The 18,169-nt window shown below is 51.3% G+C and overlaps 2 protein-coding genes across 7 annotated transcripts in view; one reads left to right on the forward strand and one right to left on the reverse strand.

Moving 5' to 3' along the window:
* Positions 1 to 29: 29 nt before the first annotated feature.
* On the reverse strand, positions 30 to 14,575 carry BEST1 (bestrophin 1). Of its 4 annotated transcripts, none has more exons than XM_035701782.2 (13): positions 14,382 to 14,575; positions 13,075 to 13,269; positions 11,844 to 12,295; positions 9,514 to 9,701; positions 8,182 to 8,276; positions 7,548 to 7,781; positions 6,999 to 7,153; positions 6,350 to 6,427; positions 5,659 to 5,811; positions 4,184 to 4,264; positions 3,727 to 3,878; positions 1,439 to 2,062; positions 30 to 405 (listed from the first exon to the last, which is right to left on the reverse strand). In XM_035701782.2, exons 4-13 carry the CDS (start codon positions 9,663 to 9,665, stop codon positions 387 to 389), a joined length of 1,743 nt encoding a protein of 580 aa, XP_035557675.1. In that variant the 5' UTR covers positions 9,666 to 9,701; positions 11,844 to 12,295; positions 13,075 to 13,269; positions 14,382 to 14,575; the 3' UTR covers positions 30 to 386. The 4 variants fall into 4 exon arrangements, with proteins under 4 accessions (XP_035557675.1, XP_048952479.1, XP_048952480.1 ...); XM_049096522.1 differs by having other exon boundaries at positions 12,094 to 12,295; positions 14,382 to 14,573; XM_049096523.1 differs by lacking the exons at positions 11,844 to 12,295; positions 13,075 to 13,269; positions 14,382 to 14,575 and adding an exon at positions 11,215 to 11,837.
* A 38-nt stretch (positions 14,576 to 14,613) lies between these two features.
* Positions 14,614 to 18,169, forward strand: part of RAB3IL1 (RAB3A interacting protein like 1) — a 44,718-nt gene continuing 41,162 nt past the window's right edge. For 2 of the 3 annotated variants that reach the window (XM_025446449.3, XM_025446454.3), the window contains exon 1: positions 14,614 to 15,185. Coding sequence is in view for 2 of the 3 variants with exons in the window: in XM_025446454.3 (XP_025302239.3) it covers positions 15,157 to 15,185 (29 nt within the window). In the remaining variant the exon portion in view is untranslated. Of the gene's footprint in view, positions 15,186 to 15,576; positions 15,609 to 18,169 lie in introns of those variants that run through there. The other variant, XM_025446453.3, reaches the window with a different exon arrangement.

The following is an 18,169-nucleotide window of genomic DNA, read 5'->3' on the forward strand; positions in this document are numbered from 1 at the left end:
TTCAGTCACAGTAACCAAAATGACATGCCTAGGGAGGGATTTGTGTTTTATTAAAGTCCTTAGTTAGGAAATGATAATTGAGGCTGGGTGTGCTGAATTCAGACAGGACTTAAGGACTCCTGATTCTGAATTGAAGGTTTTGAATTACATGTTTCCAGTGGTTGATTCCAGCTTTTTACAATTTTTATGTACAAAAAGTATCTTAAGGGCTTAAGTAGACCTGACACTATGGACTTTGTTTTCCACTAAGCTAACCATTTAATTCAGGCTGTCCTACGAACATACTCTTCAGTGTGGACGGCTGTATGGCTGTGACTAGACCAGTGTACCGCTGGTGTACGTGCAGGTAGGACCAGGCCGATGAAGCGTCTCCCTTGGGAAACAGGCTAAGAATGTGCTTCATCCCTAGAGAGAATTTGAGAAAGTTTACAACATGAACATGGAAGATCATCATTTCAGTACTAAAATAGTTGGGAGTTAGGGCAAAGGTTGGAATCCCAAAATATAAAAAAAATAGTGTCAGCCGACTGCGGAGCCCATCCCTCCATGCTAACAACTACATTAATTAGCCCTTCCTAGATAAGCCGCAGTAATTTGTAGGAGTTTCTATCTAGCTAGATCTAAGACCGATTATGACCCTTTTAGAAGTTTTTCATGAAGTATGTGTTTTGACCACAGAAGTGACTGCTTGGGAATCTAGAAAACAAGAAGTTAAGTTCACACAATTGGGGTAGGGTGTGTCTAATTGAGTGAAACCCAGAACATACGGGAACAGCTGATGGTTTTGTGACAGCTGCGGGTTGCCCCCAAGAAGGCATGAAGAGCTATTTCAAATTCAGAAGTCTTGAGTTCCCCCCACCAAAAGTGAAGATACACCCCAAGGGACTTGGATGCCCTCACCTTAACCATCTGCCAGTTCCCAAGGGTTTAACACTTTAAAGACATACTTGGGGACCTTGGAGAGGTTATGGGGAAGTGTTCACAAGCCATCTCTGAGCTAAGCCTGGGCAGTGAATGTAGTTCTTGGGCTACAGCCCAGAGTCCCTAGTTCTGCCTCATGGTTCTATGTCTGCTACACAAAGCAAGCTGGGTCCAGGGATAACCTCTGACCATCTAACCCCGGCCTAGTGGCCTCCTAGCCTCATTCTTCTCAGTAGAGAAGAACATACCTAGCCAGTGATGTCAGGCTCTGGTGAAATGAGCAAAGTTCTCAAACTTCCCGGTGCCCTTGCTGAGGTGGCTAGGTATGTGCCGCAAGCCAGTATTGGGTGTAAATCCAGCATCCTCTGGCAGAGATGGAACCACAGGAAAATCGGCTCCCAGGAAGGTGGAAGGAGGGTAGAATCACAGCAAGGGAAGGTGATGGGGCTTCTCACCCAGGTGTGTGTTTGGGGGGGGGGGGGCAGTGAAGTGATCCTGGTTAAGGTAAAGGACAGACCTGTTTTCCAAGGCCCAATAGGGATCTCCGTGGCCCTTGAGTATAGTGTGTAAGTTGCTAGTTGACTGGCTCAAATCTGAGTCTCTGAGATGATGTTCAGGGGTCCCCGACATGTCTGTCAGGTTAAACTCGACAGTTTTCCTCTTCACGTGACCCGATTCTGGGTTCTCTAATGAGAACCCAACATTCTCTGGGAGTGCTTCAGAACTGGTCTTTATCCCAGGCTGTAGGCTTTGGTCTTTGACAGCGCCGTCTATCCCTGAGACTCTGCGTAGGCTTGAGGGTGCTGACTGTCCAGATGGGAAGACCATAGGTGTGTGGCTGAGGGGCGTCTGTGGGGCACTGTGGTAGCCTGACCTCCCATAAAATGCAGCAGTCTCAAAAGCACCCTCCTCCTTAATCTCCCAGGCCTTGCTGTCTTCCTTGTCCCTAGAGGTCTGCCTGGCACCCCCGAGTTTCTTGGGCTGGCCGTCTTGGAGAAAGCCTTCTTTCTTGGGCCATAGTAGTTTGGTCTTTGAGTTTGTCCTGGGGGGTTGGTGGTCGTGGGACTGCAGCCCTAGAAAGCGGCCAATGATGCCAGCGTGAGTGCCTTCCTCTTCCTCCTCCATGTCTTCCTTATGCAGACTGGAAAGAAGCAGGGGGGGTTACTTGAGTAGGGGACAAAGGACCAAAGCAGGACTTGACTTCTCTTGTACCCTATCTTTTCCCTCCTTTTGGCCCAAAGCCAAGGACACACAGTGTTCTCACAATGCCTGGACTCCTCTCTGTCCTGACCCATCCTGCCCTGCACTGACCTCTTACTCCTTCTGGACCCAGCTCACCTTGAGGTTCTGTGGTTCCCTCTTGCCCATGTTTACTGAACTCCCTGGACTGGCACTTATGGGCTTTCTCTTATCTCCATCTTCCTTTACCACCTCTCCCTTCAAGTGATCTGAACTACTGGTCCCCGGGTCAGAGGAGGCCCAGGAGTGACTCTGGGTCAGCCAGGGGTTTGTGGTTCCAAGCACCCACAAAGAAGTGTGGTTTCTTGGGAGCCCAAAGCCTTTCGCTCTGCAGGAGAAAGCCCATTGTCCCAGAATGTGGCCTGCCCTTGACTGCGTCCATATTCTCCCCATGCTTTAAGGGTCCAGCTGGAGGCCACCTCCCAAGCCACAGATGGTCTCTGTTCTATGTTCTGTCTCTCTCCTAGGCATTCAGTACCTTGTACCTTGTGTCCAGAGTTTGGGCCTTGGGTTTGAGCTCCCTCACTAAAAATGGTGTGTTCCTTGGAGATGAGGTCTATTTATCATTATCCTCTGTTCCCCACCCAACCTTCAGCTGCTAGAGCACAGATCATATGGAATTCAGAAGCAACTTCCAGAAATGTTTCTGACCTAAGCAAGCCTCCATCCTTCATTTGATCACTTTTTCGAACCTTCCTCACACCCACTCGGGACTCTAGCTAATTTGAATTATGGCTTAACAGGCAGGATATTTGGTTTCTAAAGGATAACAGTGCTTAATACTGTGGAAGAAAACCTGGATGATATGGACCCTGACATGCAGAGGACTCTCCAAAGTCCTCTCTGCTGTCCTCCTGGGAGAGGGGGTTGTTTGGGATGGCCCAGCTGCAGCTCACAAGGGAAACAGACCAAATCAGGGAAATGGGAATCATGTGCAGGAAAGTTTGGCCCCTGTGGGTGACCTGAGGCCTGAACTCTAGCACAGAGTCTACCCAGAAGGTACCTGTGATGAATCAGTCTCTTGCTGGCACAGGCTTGCCTCTTCCCCAGCCAGGGACACCCTCCACCCCCTTTCACTCCCCATTTAAACACCCTGGCTTATCAGAAAGCGTAGTTCTGGACCAGAGTCAGGAACCAGCGTCCGACATTTCAACTGCATCACTGATAACTGTCAGCCCTTGGGTAAGTCCCAGTTTCCAATTCTAGACTTGGGGGACTTAGGCCTGAGTTACCTAAAAGCCATTATAGCTTTAAGAGTTATTAAGCAGTACAAGGTAAGGATTAAGGGGGTGGAGACAGAAGCAGGCATACATCCACAGGTGCGGCTTGCTAACTGTGTGACCTTGGGCTGAGCAACCTTCTTAACCTCTCTGAACTTGGACATAATCATCTGAAAACTGGAGATAACCAAATCAGGATTATTGGGAAGAAAAATACAGTTTATATAAAGAGCCTAGTGGAGCTCCCCACCCTCAGCATGCATCTGATACATGTTAACTAGTGCTTTCCTAAGTCCTTGCCCTTGGGCTTTTCTACTAAACAAAGTGGTTCCTTGGCACTGCTCACTTGATGTTGAAAGTGGAGCCTAAAAAGGAGGCTCGACGATACTGGGCAGAAGCAGCCGTGTAGGGGGGTTGTGGTTCTGGTTCATTCCAGTACATATCCCGCTCCATCGGGGGCAGGTCCTGGTGCATCTCGTCCACAGCCAACAGGGACACCTGGTTGCCAGGCACAGAAGGAGAAGTCCAACAGAAAAGTCAGCCCAAGCAGGACTGTAACCTTGCTAGATGACTTGGAGAGGTCACTTCCCTCTCTCTGGGCCTCAGTTTCCCTACTTGTAAAATGGAGAGACTAATGCTTATCTGCAGCCTTATTAAGTTGGGGTGAGAATCCTGTGAGTGAAGAGTGGGCCAGGAGGTGGGGGGCAATTCACTATAAGGCCTCCCTATGGAACTGTGGGGTCCCCTCCCTGGGTCCAATTCAGGGAAGGCCCACAGGACAGGCTCCGTCTCTCCCCAAGTACCTGCAAACTCCTGTCGACAATCCAGTTGGTCTCAAAGTCATCATCATCCTCTCCAAATGGGTTGATGAGCTGTTCTGCCACCTTGGGGAGAGGTAAGGCTTTGGAAGTCCTCAGGTAGATTCCCTGCGGTCTTGCTCCTTGCCCTTAAACTTCTGTTCTTGCTCATTACACATCCCACCCCATCATGCCCCTCCTGCCTGACCACCATCTCCAAAGCCAGAATATAAGGCCTCCAGCCACCCACGCTCATAGGCACCTGCACACAGTCCCCTTCTCTCAGGACACTGAGCCTGAGCCCCTCTCTGAGCCAGCTGCTCCCTGAACACCCAGAGCTGTTCTTCAGTCTATCACGTGGCAGAGTCACCACCGGTACCTCCCCTCACTGTATCTTCCCTGGAGTTCCATAATCTATGCATTCATTCATTTACTCATTCAAGTCTTCCAACATTCATATATTCATTATTTTCAAAGCCACAGAGTTTATACGTGGGAGGCTGTGTTCAATTAAAGGGTGGCCCAGGCAGGCAGAGTCCTAGTGCTAACCTCTGAAGTCCCCTGACAAATCTCCACAGTAGTGATGGACTGTACTAAGCATTCAAGGGACATCCTATAAACCACTAGGGGATTTTGAGCAGAAAAATGGTGTGACCTGGTTTTATCTGCAGCGGCTGAAGATGACTGCTGGGACGAGGGTGTGGATAGGGAGGGACTGCACACGTGCACACATGCTCCATACATGGACAGGAGGGATAGAGGGAGGAGGCAACCTACCATCACCTGCCAAAAAATACCAACCTCCCAGCACCACTACCAAAAAAAAAAAAGAAAAAAGGGAGAGTGGGTGAGAAACAGGAAAGATAAAGAGATGGAGAGAAAACTGTGTTATTCAGAAGTTCTGTTAGGAAGAGCCCTGGATGTAGTGGGAGTAATACTTGGAAACACCACTTGGGGTGGGGATGAGGCACCCCGCCCCTCACCCCCATCACAGATGGATATCTTGAGTGAGGAGAGGTGGTGCTAATCTGCCTTGAAAGGGTGGGGGCTGGGGCAGTTAACATCAGGACTTTGGTTTTACTAAGCAAAGGGGACAAATTTGGGATCAGAGCCTAGGGCACAGAGAGGAATTGCCTCACCAGCAGGGCCTGCCACAGACATTCTCAATCCATGCATTTCCCTTTTTCTGGACAAATATTTGGGGAACATTCTCTTGAGGGGGCATCAAATGGTTTGACAATTGAACTTTCCCTGTATCTGCCCAGCCTGCTAAATTCGAGGACTGTGGTGCAACGTTGGGATCAGACACCAGCCTCAAGCTGGTCCCACTCCTCTCTGGGTCTCAGTTTCTTCAAATGTAAAGACACGGGGAAGGAGTACACAAGAGGGTCATGGTGGGGGCCCTGAGATCCTCCCTTCCTGGTCAGCCATGACCCTTCTAAAGCCATGACTACAGCCAGTCTGGTTGCAGAGAATCTTACCTTCAGCCAGCCAGCATAGAAGAAGAACTGCAGAAATGTGAAGACAGGTACAACAAGGTCCAGCTCGTGGCCAGGGTAGGCCTTGGCTGGGTTCAGGAACTGCCGCCCAACCAGGCAAGCCAGGAAGAAGCTGTATACAGCCACGGTCACCACCTGGGAGGAAAGGAGGTGGCAGCAGAAATGGACTGGCTGGCAATCTGGGGTCAGGAAGCTCCCTAGGCTGCGAGGATGAGCCCTTGCTCTGATTTGCACAGTCCTGTGACTTTGGCCCTCTGTGATCTCTTTATTTTCTTAAAATTTTATTTATTTATTCATGAGAAACACACACAGAGAGAGAAGCACAGACACAGGCAGAGGGAGAAGCAGGCTCCATGCAGGGAGCCCGAGGTGGGACTTGATCCTGGGTCTCCTGGATCACGCCCTGGGCTGAAAGCAGCATTAAACCACTGAGCCACCAGGGCTGCCCTGTGATCTCTTTAAAATGGGGATAATTATACTCTCTCCCCTGGGCTGAACCAGGCAGGAGCCTGGACTCTTCAAAGTTGTCACTAGAGAGAATCTGCAAAGTCCAGACCTAACTCCCGGGATGGGCCTCTTAGTCCCCAAGTGAGCCCTTCCCATCACAGGCTGTTTTCTGTGTCCTCCCAGTCCCGGCTTCCCTAAGGGGCAGCTTCACTGGCTTAGTCCTCACCTGCGTGTACACCAGCGGGATACTGATCCAGTCGTAGGCAAACAGGTGTCCACACTGAGTACGCAAGATGTTCATCTCCTGGGGAGCAGGAGGGAGGGTTGGGGTTCTGACCACCACCTATCTGCTCTCCCAGGCTCAACCCCCAGCTCTTCCCAAGGTACCAGGGTCTGGCTCTGTGATCATGGGCAGCTCACTTAACCTCTCTGTGCTTCAGCCTCCTCATCTATCAAAAAGGGATCAGGATAGGGTGCCTGGGTGGCTCAGTTAGTTAGGCTCTGCCCTTGGCTTAGGTCATGACCCCAGGGCCCTGGGATAGAGCCTGCATGGGGCTCCCTGCTTAGCAGAGAGCCTGCTTCTCGCTCTAACCCCTCCCCCCCCCACTTGTGCTTTCTATCTCAAATAAATAAAATCTTAAGAAAACAGCAACCCAGGAACCAGTATCTCTGAGGCTCACTTTAGAGAGGAAGTAGGAGAGGAATTTAAGGGACCGGCCACCATGGGTTGTGGAATCCTCTTGGTCAAAATCCTCCAACCCCAAAGCAGGTTCTAGGCAGACTCTCAAGCCTGCTCTTTGTAGGAAACTGTTCTACCCAGAGCACAACCGTCCCCACTCTGCACCAGCCCCATCTGTGTGGTGAGGTGAGCTCACGTCCAGCAGGCTCTGGAGCAGGACAGGGTCCCGGATTCGACCTCCAATCCACGCCTTCATTGACAGGTTGGCAAACCACACCCAGGGCACCCAGAACGTGTTGTGCGGCAAGCTCAGCTTTTCTAAGTGCTTGCATTCCGCGGGGGTCATAAAGCCTGCGGGATGGAGTGAAGAAGGCAGTGGATGGGGAGGGCCCGCAGAGCGGCGGGTTGGCAGCGCGGCCGGGATTCCAGCCCCAGTCCATTGGCACCACCGAGCTCCTTTGCCATTCAGTAGTTACTGATTGGCCACTACGCGCTGTCCTGGCCTGAGCACGCGAGAAGGTTTGACTCATCAGGACCACGTGAGGGAAGGTCGGGGATGGAGGTCACAGATGTGCGGACTGAGCACTGCACAACCAGAAGGGGCGAAGGGAGGAAGAAGGCCCCGCCCCGGCCCTCGGTCCCCACGGTCCCCACGGTCCCCTCGCCCCTCCAGGGTCCTTCGCCCGTCTGAAGCCGCGGTCCCGCGCGCAGTTCCCGACCTCGCCCCCTGCCCGGCCCCGCCCACCTGCTTTCACCAGGTGCTGGGAGCTGGGGAAGCGCTTGTAGACGGCGGCGCTGACGCTGCGCAGGATGAGCACGTTGCCCAGGTTGGCGTAGCGGATGAGCGTGCGGCGCAGCAGCCGGCCCTGCTCGTCCCTGCCCTCCACCAAGCCCGACACCAGGTTCATGAGGCGGTCTGGCCACGGCAGGTTCTCGTACTGGTTCCACCAGCGGGTCACGACCAGAGTCACGTAGAAGCCTGGGCAAGAGAAGCACGGGGGGAGGGGGCGAGGGGCGAGGGCGCGGGCTCCGCGTCTCCATCTCCCTTGACCGGAGCGCGCCCAGCCCCAGCCCTCCTGGAGGGCGCTCCCCAGGGGAGGACCAGCAGACCCGCGGGAAGGTGCAGGATCCTCCAGTTCTCGCTCCCAGGGGCCCCCTGTCCACCCCAGAGAGCTGCCCGGTCTCCCCTCCTGCGCAGACGCTCCAGGGACTGTCACTGCCGCCCCCAGAAGCGGGAGTCTTGAGTGCTAACAGCAGGGCGTCCCTCCTGACGTCTGACCTCCGTCGGGCTGCAGCCCTGAACTGCCGAGAGGCCACCTTTCTGGAGCCGGCAGCAGCACTGGGATCCCGGGACGCGGGGGGTGGGGGTGGGGGCTCACCCAGCACGAAGGAAATGGGGATGAGCTGGATGTAGCTGTCGCAATACAGAGTCAGTTTCTCAAACATCACCTGCTGTTCCTCCGTGAGGGCCATCCTGGTGGCGGGGAGGGAGGCGGATGTAGACACTGGGAGCACACGGCTGACACAGGTACGCGGCCCAGCCAGCCTAGGGCGGGAGTGTGGCTGCCTCTTTGCGACCCCACCACTTCCCCGTCTCTTTCACTGGCCCCGCCCGAGGGCCCCTCCTCTGGCCTGAGCCAGGCCCCACTCTAGCAGCCCCAAGCCCCAGCTGGGCCTCTGCTCTGTGGCTGCAAGAGGTTTTCTGTGAGGGATAGGAAGGAAGCTCCTGCTGAAGGACTTCCTTGCAGGCACCACTGACCCCTTTAAAGCATCCAAAAAATAGTTTGAAAGCAGGTTCAAACAAAGAGTGTTTGGTCTTTAAAAAAACTTATAGCAAGGAGAGATGAGTAAGTGGAGCCCGGAGGGTTTTAGAGTAGCGACACTACTCTGTATAGTATAATGGTACATACACGTCATTATACATTTGTCCAAACCCATAGAATGTACAACACCAAGAGTAGACCCTAGTGTAAACTATGGACTTCGGGTGATAATGCTGTGTCCATGCGGGTTCATCTTTGATGACAAATGTGCCACTTTGCTGTGGTATGTTGACAGTGGGGGCAGCTGTGTGTGTGTGTTTGAGACGGTATATGGAAACTCTCTACGTTCTGCTCAATTTTGCTATAAGCTTAAAAACTCTAAAAAATGAAAAAAAAATATATTGGTGCCTGAGTAACAACTAAAGAAAACTGATGTGCTTTGTTATTGCTATTGTAATTTTGAATTCAAGAACTTTCTGGATTTAATCGTTGTTCAATCCATTGCAGTCATTAAGGCTTTTTCCATTCAAAATGCTTTCATATATTCTGTGGTTTTTATCCGTCCTTTATTTTATTTAAGTAAACACTTTTTTGGGGGGACAAAAAAATATGTCCTGGGCCTGTGAGCTCGTGTGGAACTCAGGAGAACAGGATGGCGGAGTGGGACCAGGTAAGGCCCTGGTGCCAGCGCCTCTCCCTGGGTTGGAGGAAAGACACTCTGGACTGCACTGAGCTGTCTCCCAGGCTGCCTTCTTTGATCTCCTCCCCAGCCACAACCCCCAAACCCCGCCTCCGACCCCCCCCCCCCTGCTCCCAGGGCTTGGCCAGGAGGAGCTCAGATCAGCCTTACAGGTCTCTGGTACATCGGCCCCCCTGAATGGCTGGCTATTTGTTCCAAGACCCAGCTGTACCCCTCCCAGGCCCTGGCCCCAGCCTGTCCCCCTGCACCTGTAAATGAAGCGAATAGTATAGTAGCTGAGCAGGAAGATGAGGAACTCGCCATAGAGCAGCTTGTAGATGCTGCCTCGCCAGCACAGCAGCAGGCGGGAGAAGGAGCCTAGGCGGGCATTAGCCACTTGGCTTGAGTAGGTGACGGTCATGGCCGGGCACTGGGCTGCAGCAGGTGCACTTGGGTCCTAGTAGACAGACAGGGAGGTACACTGATAGGGGGCTGGGAGGGAGCAGGGGCCTTGGTCGAGGCTTGTCTGGGCCTCATAAGTGATCTTAGCCAGGACTCTTCCCTGCTCTGGGCTTTGGCTTTCCTGTCTGGACACTGGGAATGGGATGAGGTAGCCTGAGAGGCCCTTTTGGCTCTTACTGCCTGTGGGACATGGGAAGCCAATGAAGTGAGCCCAGAGCTGCCCACAGCCTTGGCAGAGGAGACAGATACGTCTGTGCCCTAAAGTTATGACAAAGGCAGTAACTAATAGCAAAGTCCACACACTAGGCTTAGTCCTCTGAGCCAGGCAGTGTTCTGAGCCCCTCCTGTTCATTAGCTCCCCAGGCACCCTCAGCCATCTTGGAGCAAGACTGGTAAGGGGCCTGATCGGTCTTGTCCACTGCCCTGTCCACAGTGCCCAGAACAGAGTCTGGCTGGTAGAGATGCTCAAATCACTTTCACTGAACAGTGACCCCAGGGCCTTTCCACTTGCCAATCCTTCTACCTGGAAGATTCTTTCTTTCTTTCTTTCTTTCTTTCTTTCTTTCTTTCTTTCTTTCTTTCTTTCTTTCTTTCTTTCTTCCTCTCTCTCTCTCTCTCTTTCTTTTTTTTTAAATATTTTTTTCTTTATTTATTTATGATAGTCACAGAGAGAGAGAGAGAGGCAGAGACACAGGCAGAGGGAGAAGCAGGCTCCATGCACCAGGAGCCTGACGTGGGATTCGATCCCGGGTCTCCAGGATCGCACCCTGGGCCAAAGGCAGGCGCCAAACCACTGCGCCACCCAGGGATCCCCTCTCTCTCTCTTTCTTTCAGAATTTATTTATTTATTCATGAGAGACATACAGAGAGAGAGGCAGAGATATAGGCAGAGGGAGAAGCAGGCTCCATGCAGGGAGCCCAATGTGGGACTCGATCCTGCCACTCCGGGATCATGACCTGAGCTGAAGGCAGACGCTCAACCACTGAGTCACCCAGGCGTCCCGAGGATGCTCTTTCTAATCTAACCGTATGGTTCATTTCCACTTCAGGTCATCTGCTCAGAAAGGATGTTCCCAACGACTGTCCCTGCAAATAGCATCCCAGTGCCACTGGTACTCTCTGTCCCCTCATCTTGTCGATTTCTCTACATAGTGTTTATCTTATTATACTTGAAATCATGTTTTGCAGGATGCCTGCTTGTTTACTGCCTATTCCCTCCTTGTGTTCTCATAGGAGAGATGTGCAATAAAAACTTCTTGAAGCAATGACGGACACCCACCCCCTCCTTGCTCACTCTGACAGAGCCGCAGTGGCTGGGCTGTCTTTGTGCCTAGTGCACACCAAGCTCATTCGCACTGCAGAGAGTTTGCACACACGCACAAGTGCCCCCACACCTGCACACACACTGCCCGGCTGCGCACATCACACGCACTAATGCAGGGATGGCCATCCACCCCACAGGCCCTCAAAGCCCCAGCGCAGCCTGCCTGGGCTGATAGCCTACTCACGGGAGGGGCTCTGGTCTTCTCAGGTGATACCACAGCAGTTCTGGCCACTGGACGGATGGGACTCTTGGGGGTCCTGTGGCCAGCACCCCTGCCCACACTTAGGGGCTGGCCCTGCCCACGCTTTTGTTAAGCAGTCACTTGACTGCCTAAGCCAAGGCCTCCACAAAGGAGCCTTGTCTGGCCCCTTATAATCTGCACAGTAGCAGCCGCCAGCACGGCCTGGCCAGGGCCCCTCTAATTCCTGCTGGGGCCGAGGGGGGTGTTTGGAGGGGCTGGAACCAGGGCTAGAATTTGGGGCAACTTCCCTCCACCATGGGCCCAATCCTGCCATCATCTCTGGGCCCTCAAATAACAGAGATTGAAGGGTCTGTTCCTGACCACTAAGATCTTGCGGGGAGAGCTGGGGAAGGGGGGGGGATGCTGGTCCTCATCTCTGGTGCCAGGAGCTGCCCGGAGAGGGGCCCTATGGGGCTTTGGCGGCAGTGAGGGCAGTGGAAAGAACACTGAAGTCCTGGCTTCTAGTCCTGGCCCTGCGACCCGTGTGTGATGGCCCTGGAGGGTCTCCGCTCATCCCCAGGTCTCCGAGTCCCTGCCTCCAGAAAGGATGGCATTGCTGCAGCCCTCATCACCTAAGAGCGGCGGCGGCCGGCCTCTGCGGCTGAGGAGCTCGGGTTGGCAGGCGGTAACGTCATAGTCCAGGCTGTGATTGGTGGCAGAGTCCCATGGGAGGTGGGGGAGGGGCCGGGGGAGGGGGCTGCTGTGTGGGGGCTGGGCCTGGTGAGGGTCGACGCCGCAGCCCTGCTGGTTGTGCTGCCGGCTTCCTCCAGCCCCAGCCCGGCGGGGGTATGGACCCGGGCCCCAGGGGCCGCCCGTCAGCACCTGGTTCCAAATAATTCATCAATCCATACGCTAGGGCCCTCCTGAGCCACTGGAAGCGATGGGTGTCTAGGACGGGCTCCTCTTGTGAAGGCTTGAAGCCGCAGTGGCTATTGGTCTTCAGTGAATGGCTGTGAGAAGGATCTGGAACGTGTAGGAGACGTGCAGCTTCTCAGGGTCCGTCTCCAGAGTCTGATTCTGCCACCTGGTGAGAGATAGGGGCACGGGGAGGCTGCGTCTCTAATGAGCACCTCGGGGATTATGCTGCCAGTGGTTTTCAGATGGCACTTTCTGAAGCCTTGATCTACAATATGACCTTCAGCCTGAAAATGAATCCACTCCTTCCCTCCCTTCCCCGTCCCCGTCCCCATCCCCCTTCCTCCCTCTCCCTGACATACTCCTCAGTGTTAACAGTGAGATCGCAGGTGACTTCCGTGGACACCACTTTTGCCTTTATAAGTCTCTGTCCTGGGGACATTATTTCACAACAACGCCTTGGATACTTTTCTAATCACAGCAAAAATAATGCCAGAGGGGGTCCCTTCAGAGATCAGGAGCAGCCTGGTAGGAATATTTGCCACCCCCCTGCTGCCTGTGCTGTGGGAAACATCCTTCCCATTGCTGTCCTTAACTTGGGCCTCAGGCTCCTCATCCGGAAAATGGGACATTAACACCTCCCTCAGCAATGAGAATGCTGGGTAACAATTTAGTCACCTCTCCAAACCAGCAGTTCTCATGCCTGGCTGCCTGCCGCTGATGCCCCTACCCCATTCCCCCAGATTTGGTTGGACCTACTAGGGTCCCAGACGTTGATATTTTCTCAAGGTGCCAAGGGCAGCATGGTTTGAGAATCACTGCTGTAAGGGGCAATTCCCTACCTTGTATTCCCTTTTCCCCCGCCAAAAAATATCAGCTTTCTACTTAGCAGAACGATCAATAGGTTTTTAATTAAAATTGAAACACGCCTGGCACGCCGATGCTCACTCCATGTCCGTTGAAGGAATGAATGAAACACCTCTCTTTTTGCCCGGTCTGGTTCCTGCCTCGCCTATGGTGACCACCGGAGGGCACCCTTGACTAGCTGGCTCTGGCCCTGGAAGCCCTGTTGGCTGGTGAGTCTGTAGGGACGCTGGAGCTGATGCTGGATGTCTCCTTCATCTCCTTGACCCTGACCAGCAGCTGTAGAGCCAAGAGAGGGAGTGGGAGACACGGTGGCAACTGAAGTCCTCCTCTCTTTTCCTCGGATATTTTTCAATATCCCAAAAGGCCCACTAGAACCAGCTGACAGTGCTGTACCATCCCCCTTCTCCTCCCAGACACCCCAGGGCATTCACAGAGACACCCCATAGGAAGCTGCTCCTGGCCACACCCCAATGCTAAGACAGACCCCAGGTATAAGCCAGGGTCTCTTCCACTGGGTCTTGGCCATGAAAATGTCCCCAGCCAGCCATGTGCATCTCAGGCACACAGCAAGGCCACGGCAGGCACTGACTGACCCACACCATGCTTGGACAAAGGGCCCCAGGATTGACCCCTGCAGGGATGGTGTCCAACCCAGTCAAGGTCAGGCTATTCCTATTTCTCTTCCACAAAGCAGTCATTCAACAAACCATTTCTGATGCCAAACTAAGCCTAATCTTATTCTTGCCGCCCAAAATTCCCGGTCAAATAAAAATGAAGGGAACAAATAACTTTAACACAAAGTAGCCAGTCTTAATATTCTGTGTCAAGTCTACAGAACTCAGAGAAACGTTTACAGAGAAGGGAGCATCTGAGCTGGGTCTTTTTTTTTTTTTTTTTAAGATTTATTTAATTTATTTATTTATGATAGTCACAGAGAGAGAGAGAGAGAGAGAGAGAGAGATTGAGAGAGAGAGGCAGAGAGATATGCAGAGGGAGAAGCAGGCTCCATGCACCAGGAGCCCAATGTGGGATTCGATCCCGGGTCTCCAGGATCGCGCCCTGGGCCAAAGGCAGGCACTAAACCGCTGCGCCACCCAGGGATCCCCTGAGCTGGGTCTTGAGGCATGGGTAGGAGTTGGCCTGAGCTGAGAAGGAGGGAAGGGTATTACGTAGAAGGAAAGCCACAGAGGCATTCCTGAGGGACACTTCAATTGGGTATTGTCATCTACATTTTACAGAGGAGGGCACTGTCTTAACCAGGGTCACATAGCTCTAAAAGGCCTGGCTGGAACTGAAGCCTGGGTCTTCTCATTTTGAATCCTGAGGCTTTTCCGAGACTCACCATCACCTCTCTGGTGGAGGTCAGTTTCTGAGGGGTGGAGGCTTACCTGTTAGGGTAGTGGTTTCTGTTGGGGTCAGAGGGAGGTCCAAAGGATAGGGGATGTACAGAAGACACGTTGACTGCAGCAGAGCCTGTGCTCTTGAGGACACCAGCAAAGAGCCATCTCTGGGGGCAGGCAAAACAGAACTGGAAAGATGTGTGGAGGTTCTAGAGACAGAATGCTATGGCCTTCTCATCTAGGATCACCATGGCAATAGGAGCATCACAGAGGGCCTGCTACTGTGCCCTTCCAGACCCTGCCTCAGCTGGGCAGGAAGAAGAGGACCCAGCTTGACTGGGGGCGGTGGGTAGGGGGCCTTTGGGTGAGCCAAGCAGCCCCAGATGCTGCCTCCGGGCTCTATGTAAGGTAAACTGCCAGCCCACACTCCCCTCTTCAGCCAATCACAGAAAGAACAGGGCAGAAATCAAGAGAGTAAAGGAGGGGGCTTGGCATATCCGGTCAAGGGGCAGGAGGGACACTGCCAGCCTGGGGCCTGGAAGCAACACAGACGATAATACCTTTATACTGGGGCCAGCAGCCCTGATCCCTAAAAGGCTGGATAGACCCAACATCCCAAGGGATGAACACATGAGCTCTGGCTCCTGCAGAGAGACAATAAGGACTGGGAGGGACCAGGACACACTGGGTCCAGCTTCACCGAGCCCAGTCCTGCCAATGACAATGAAACAGCATGGAATAAGCCAGAGCCGGCCCAACTAGAAACAGAGGATTCACCGCAGCCTCAGGGAGAACACTGGAATCTCCAAGCCGCCCTCTCCCCATGGACTCCACCCCACTGAGGCCAGCCAGGTGAGGCACAGACCCCATCCACAATCCCCCTACCACCACCCACCCCCATCCCAACTCAGAACTGGGGCTAATGAGAGGCTGCTCATTTTGCAAAGATACCAAGGCATAGAGAAAGAAAGGACTTAACCTCAAGTCACAAAAAATTAGAATCAGAGCTGGAAGGTGTAAAGAGGTCACCTATGTTGGTCAGAGCACGTGACTCTTCACTGTTCCAGAATGTTCCTGCCATTTAGCTCTGTGAGCACACATTGGTGTCAGCTGTGCTCAGCACTGTGCTGGGCATTGTGGGAGGGAAAGAGAAGAAAAATAATGGTTTCCCCAATATCTCGAGCATTTACTGGGTGCCAGACGGTGCGCTAAGCTAAGAACTTTTTAGATGGGATTTCATCCTCATCAGAACTTGGGAATGTCATCTGTTAACAGGTGGGTGTCGAGGCCTAGACACAGTTACTTACTCGTCCATGCCTCCTCTCAAATCTAAGTCAGCCTGGTGCAAATTCCTTGCAGTAGTGACTGTGCAAACTGCCTCCTATAGTTACTGGCCATGGGTTGGTCAGTTGGTAAGGCTGCCCTGTAGTGGTGACCTGGAGGGGACTCCTCGCTGTGCGGTTGGACCAGGTAGCCAGCCCGTTCCAGGAGCCTTCCCCAGGAGGTGACCAGGCAAGTGAAATGGATCCAAGGGCAGTAGGGGAGGAAGGCACCTGGGGTGAGCCGTGGAGCCGTGGTGGTGGCTGCCCATTAGGTCAACCAGACCACCTAGCAAACTGCTCTTACTTTCCTTGAAGTGCCTTGGGAACAGGTCGCCTGGGCAACCACAGCTCCAACCCTACCCCACTCTGGGGCTTCAGAGTTAGCAAATAAAAAATAGAGGATAGTCCGTTAAATCTGAATTTCAGATAAACAATGAATACTTATTTTAGTGTACATATGTCCTACCCAACCCAGGCCCTGACGGGAGGGCATCCAGAGGCCACGGTCTTTTCCATGTCGGCAGCACAGCTTTGGGAACTGCTTGCTCCATCTGTCCACCCCCTAGGGCTGCGGACTTTTAGAGCCTGGCTGCTCAAAGGGAGGTCTGGGGGAGCTTGCTGGAAATGCAGATTCGCAGGTTCCCCCCTACACCACTCAATCCAAATCTGCACTTTAACCAGATCCCTGGGAGATCTGTGTGCACTCGGGACTTGGAGAGGCTTGTTTTACTCAATGACTAGAGAGATTTCAGTTTGTTACTATACTACATGTTTATTGTAGACAGACAGGAAAATGCAGAGCAGTGCAAAAACAAAATCGCCAAAGGTTATCATTTTGATGTATTTCCTTCCTGTCTTTTTGTAAAAACATTGAGGTAAAATTCACATACCATAAAATTCACCACTTTAACCATTTTGAGTGTACAATTCAGTGACTTTTACTTCATTGAATCATCACCACTAATTCCAGAACATTTTTGTTACCTGAATGGAAACTCAGTACCATCATGCAGAGTCTCCCTATTCACCCCTTTCTCCCATCCCTGCTAATAACTATCCATCTGCTTCTTCTATCTCCCTGGATTTGCCTTTTCTTGTCATTTCACATAAGTAGAATCATATGATAGTTGTCCTTCTATATCCTGCTTCTTTCACTTGGCGTCACATTTTCAAGGGTCACCCATGTGTCAGTGCTTCATTCCTTTCTGGGTTGAGTAATATTCCATTGTATGGATAGACCACAGTTTGTTTACCCATTCCTCAGTTGATGGACATCTGGATTTTTTTTTTTTTTGGGACATCTGGATTGTTTCCTTTCTCTTCTCTTCTCTTCTCTTCTCTTCTCTTCTCTTCTCTTCTCTTCTTCTCTTCTCTTCTCTTCTTTCTCTTTTCTTTCTCTTTTCTTTCTTTCTTTTTTCTTTCTTTCTTTCTTTCTTTCTTTCTTTCTTTCTTTCTTTCTTTCTTTCTTTCTTTCTTTCTTTCTTTCTTTCTTTCTTTCTCTTTCTTTCTTTCTGTCTACTATGTATATACGGGGCAAGTTTTTCTTTACACATGGCTTTGGTACTTTCGGGTATATACCTAGGAGTGGAGTGGCTGGGTCATATGGTCATTCAATGGTTAACTTTCCAAGGAACTACCTGTTTTCCACAGTGGCTGTACAATTTTATACTCCCACCAGCAAAAGAAGGAATTTCAGTTTTTCCACCTCCTCACCAATGCTTATTATGTCCTGCAAAAAGCCATCCTAGTGAGTGTGCAGTGGTATCTCATTGTGGTTTGCGTTTCCCTAACAATAAATGATTGTTGAACCTCTTGTGTGCCTGTTGATTATTTGCATGTCTTTATTGGAGAAATATTTATCCAAATCCTTTTGCCCATTTTAATTAGATTATATTCTTATTGTTGAGCCATAAGACTTGTTTATATATTCTGGACAATACTTATAGGATACATATGATTTACAAATATTTTTTCTCATTCTTTAGGTCATTTTTTTCACCTTCTTGAGAATATCCTATGATGCACTGAAGTTTTTTTTGAAATTTTGGTGAAATTCAGTTTATTTTTTCTTTTGTTGTTTGTTCTTTGGCGTCTTGTCTAAGAAATCATTACCAAATCCAAGGTCATAAAGATTTATTGTTAATTTTTCTACAGTTTATAGCTCCAGGTCCTACATGTGGGTCTTTGACCTATTTTGAGTTAATTTTTGTATGTGGTGTGAGGTAAAGGTCCAACTTCATTCTTTTGCATGCAGATACTTAGTTTTCCAGGCACTATTATTTGAAAAGATTATTCCTTCCCCATTGAATGATTTTGGTGTTCTTGTTGAAAATCAATTGACAGTGGATGTATGGGTTTATTTTTGGACTCTCAATTTTATTCCATTACTCTATATGTCTATCCTTATGCCAGTACCCCACTGTTTTGGTTGTGTAGCTTTTTAGAAGTTTTGAAATTGGGAAGTGTGGGTTCTCCAATTTTTTCTTCCCTTTCAAGATTGTTTTTTTTTTTTTT

Source organism: Canis lupus, chromosome 18 (genome assembly GCF_003254725.2).
Source record: "Canis lupus dingo isolate Sandy chromosome 18, ASM325472v2, whole genome shotgun sequence".
NCBI lineage: Eukaryota > Metazoa > Chordata > Mammalia > Carnivora > Canidae > Canis > Canis lupus.

Bases quoted from the DNA above. Each gene is read 5' to 3' on its own strand.
- BEST1 (XM_035701782.2), bottom strand. From the start codon at position 9,665: ATGACCGTCACCTACTCAAGCCAAGTGGCTAATGCCCGCCTAGGCTCC. The intron at 6,428-6,998 runs GTGAGCTCACCT...CCTGCTCCCCAG, and splicing joins TGCTCCAGAGCCTGCTGGAC to GAGATGAACATCTTGCGTAC. The intron at 3,879-4,183 runs GTACTTGGGGAG...CCTGGCAACCAG, and splicing joins TTGTCGACAGGAGTTTGCAG to GTGTCCCTGTTGGCTGTGGA.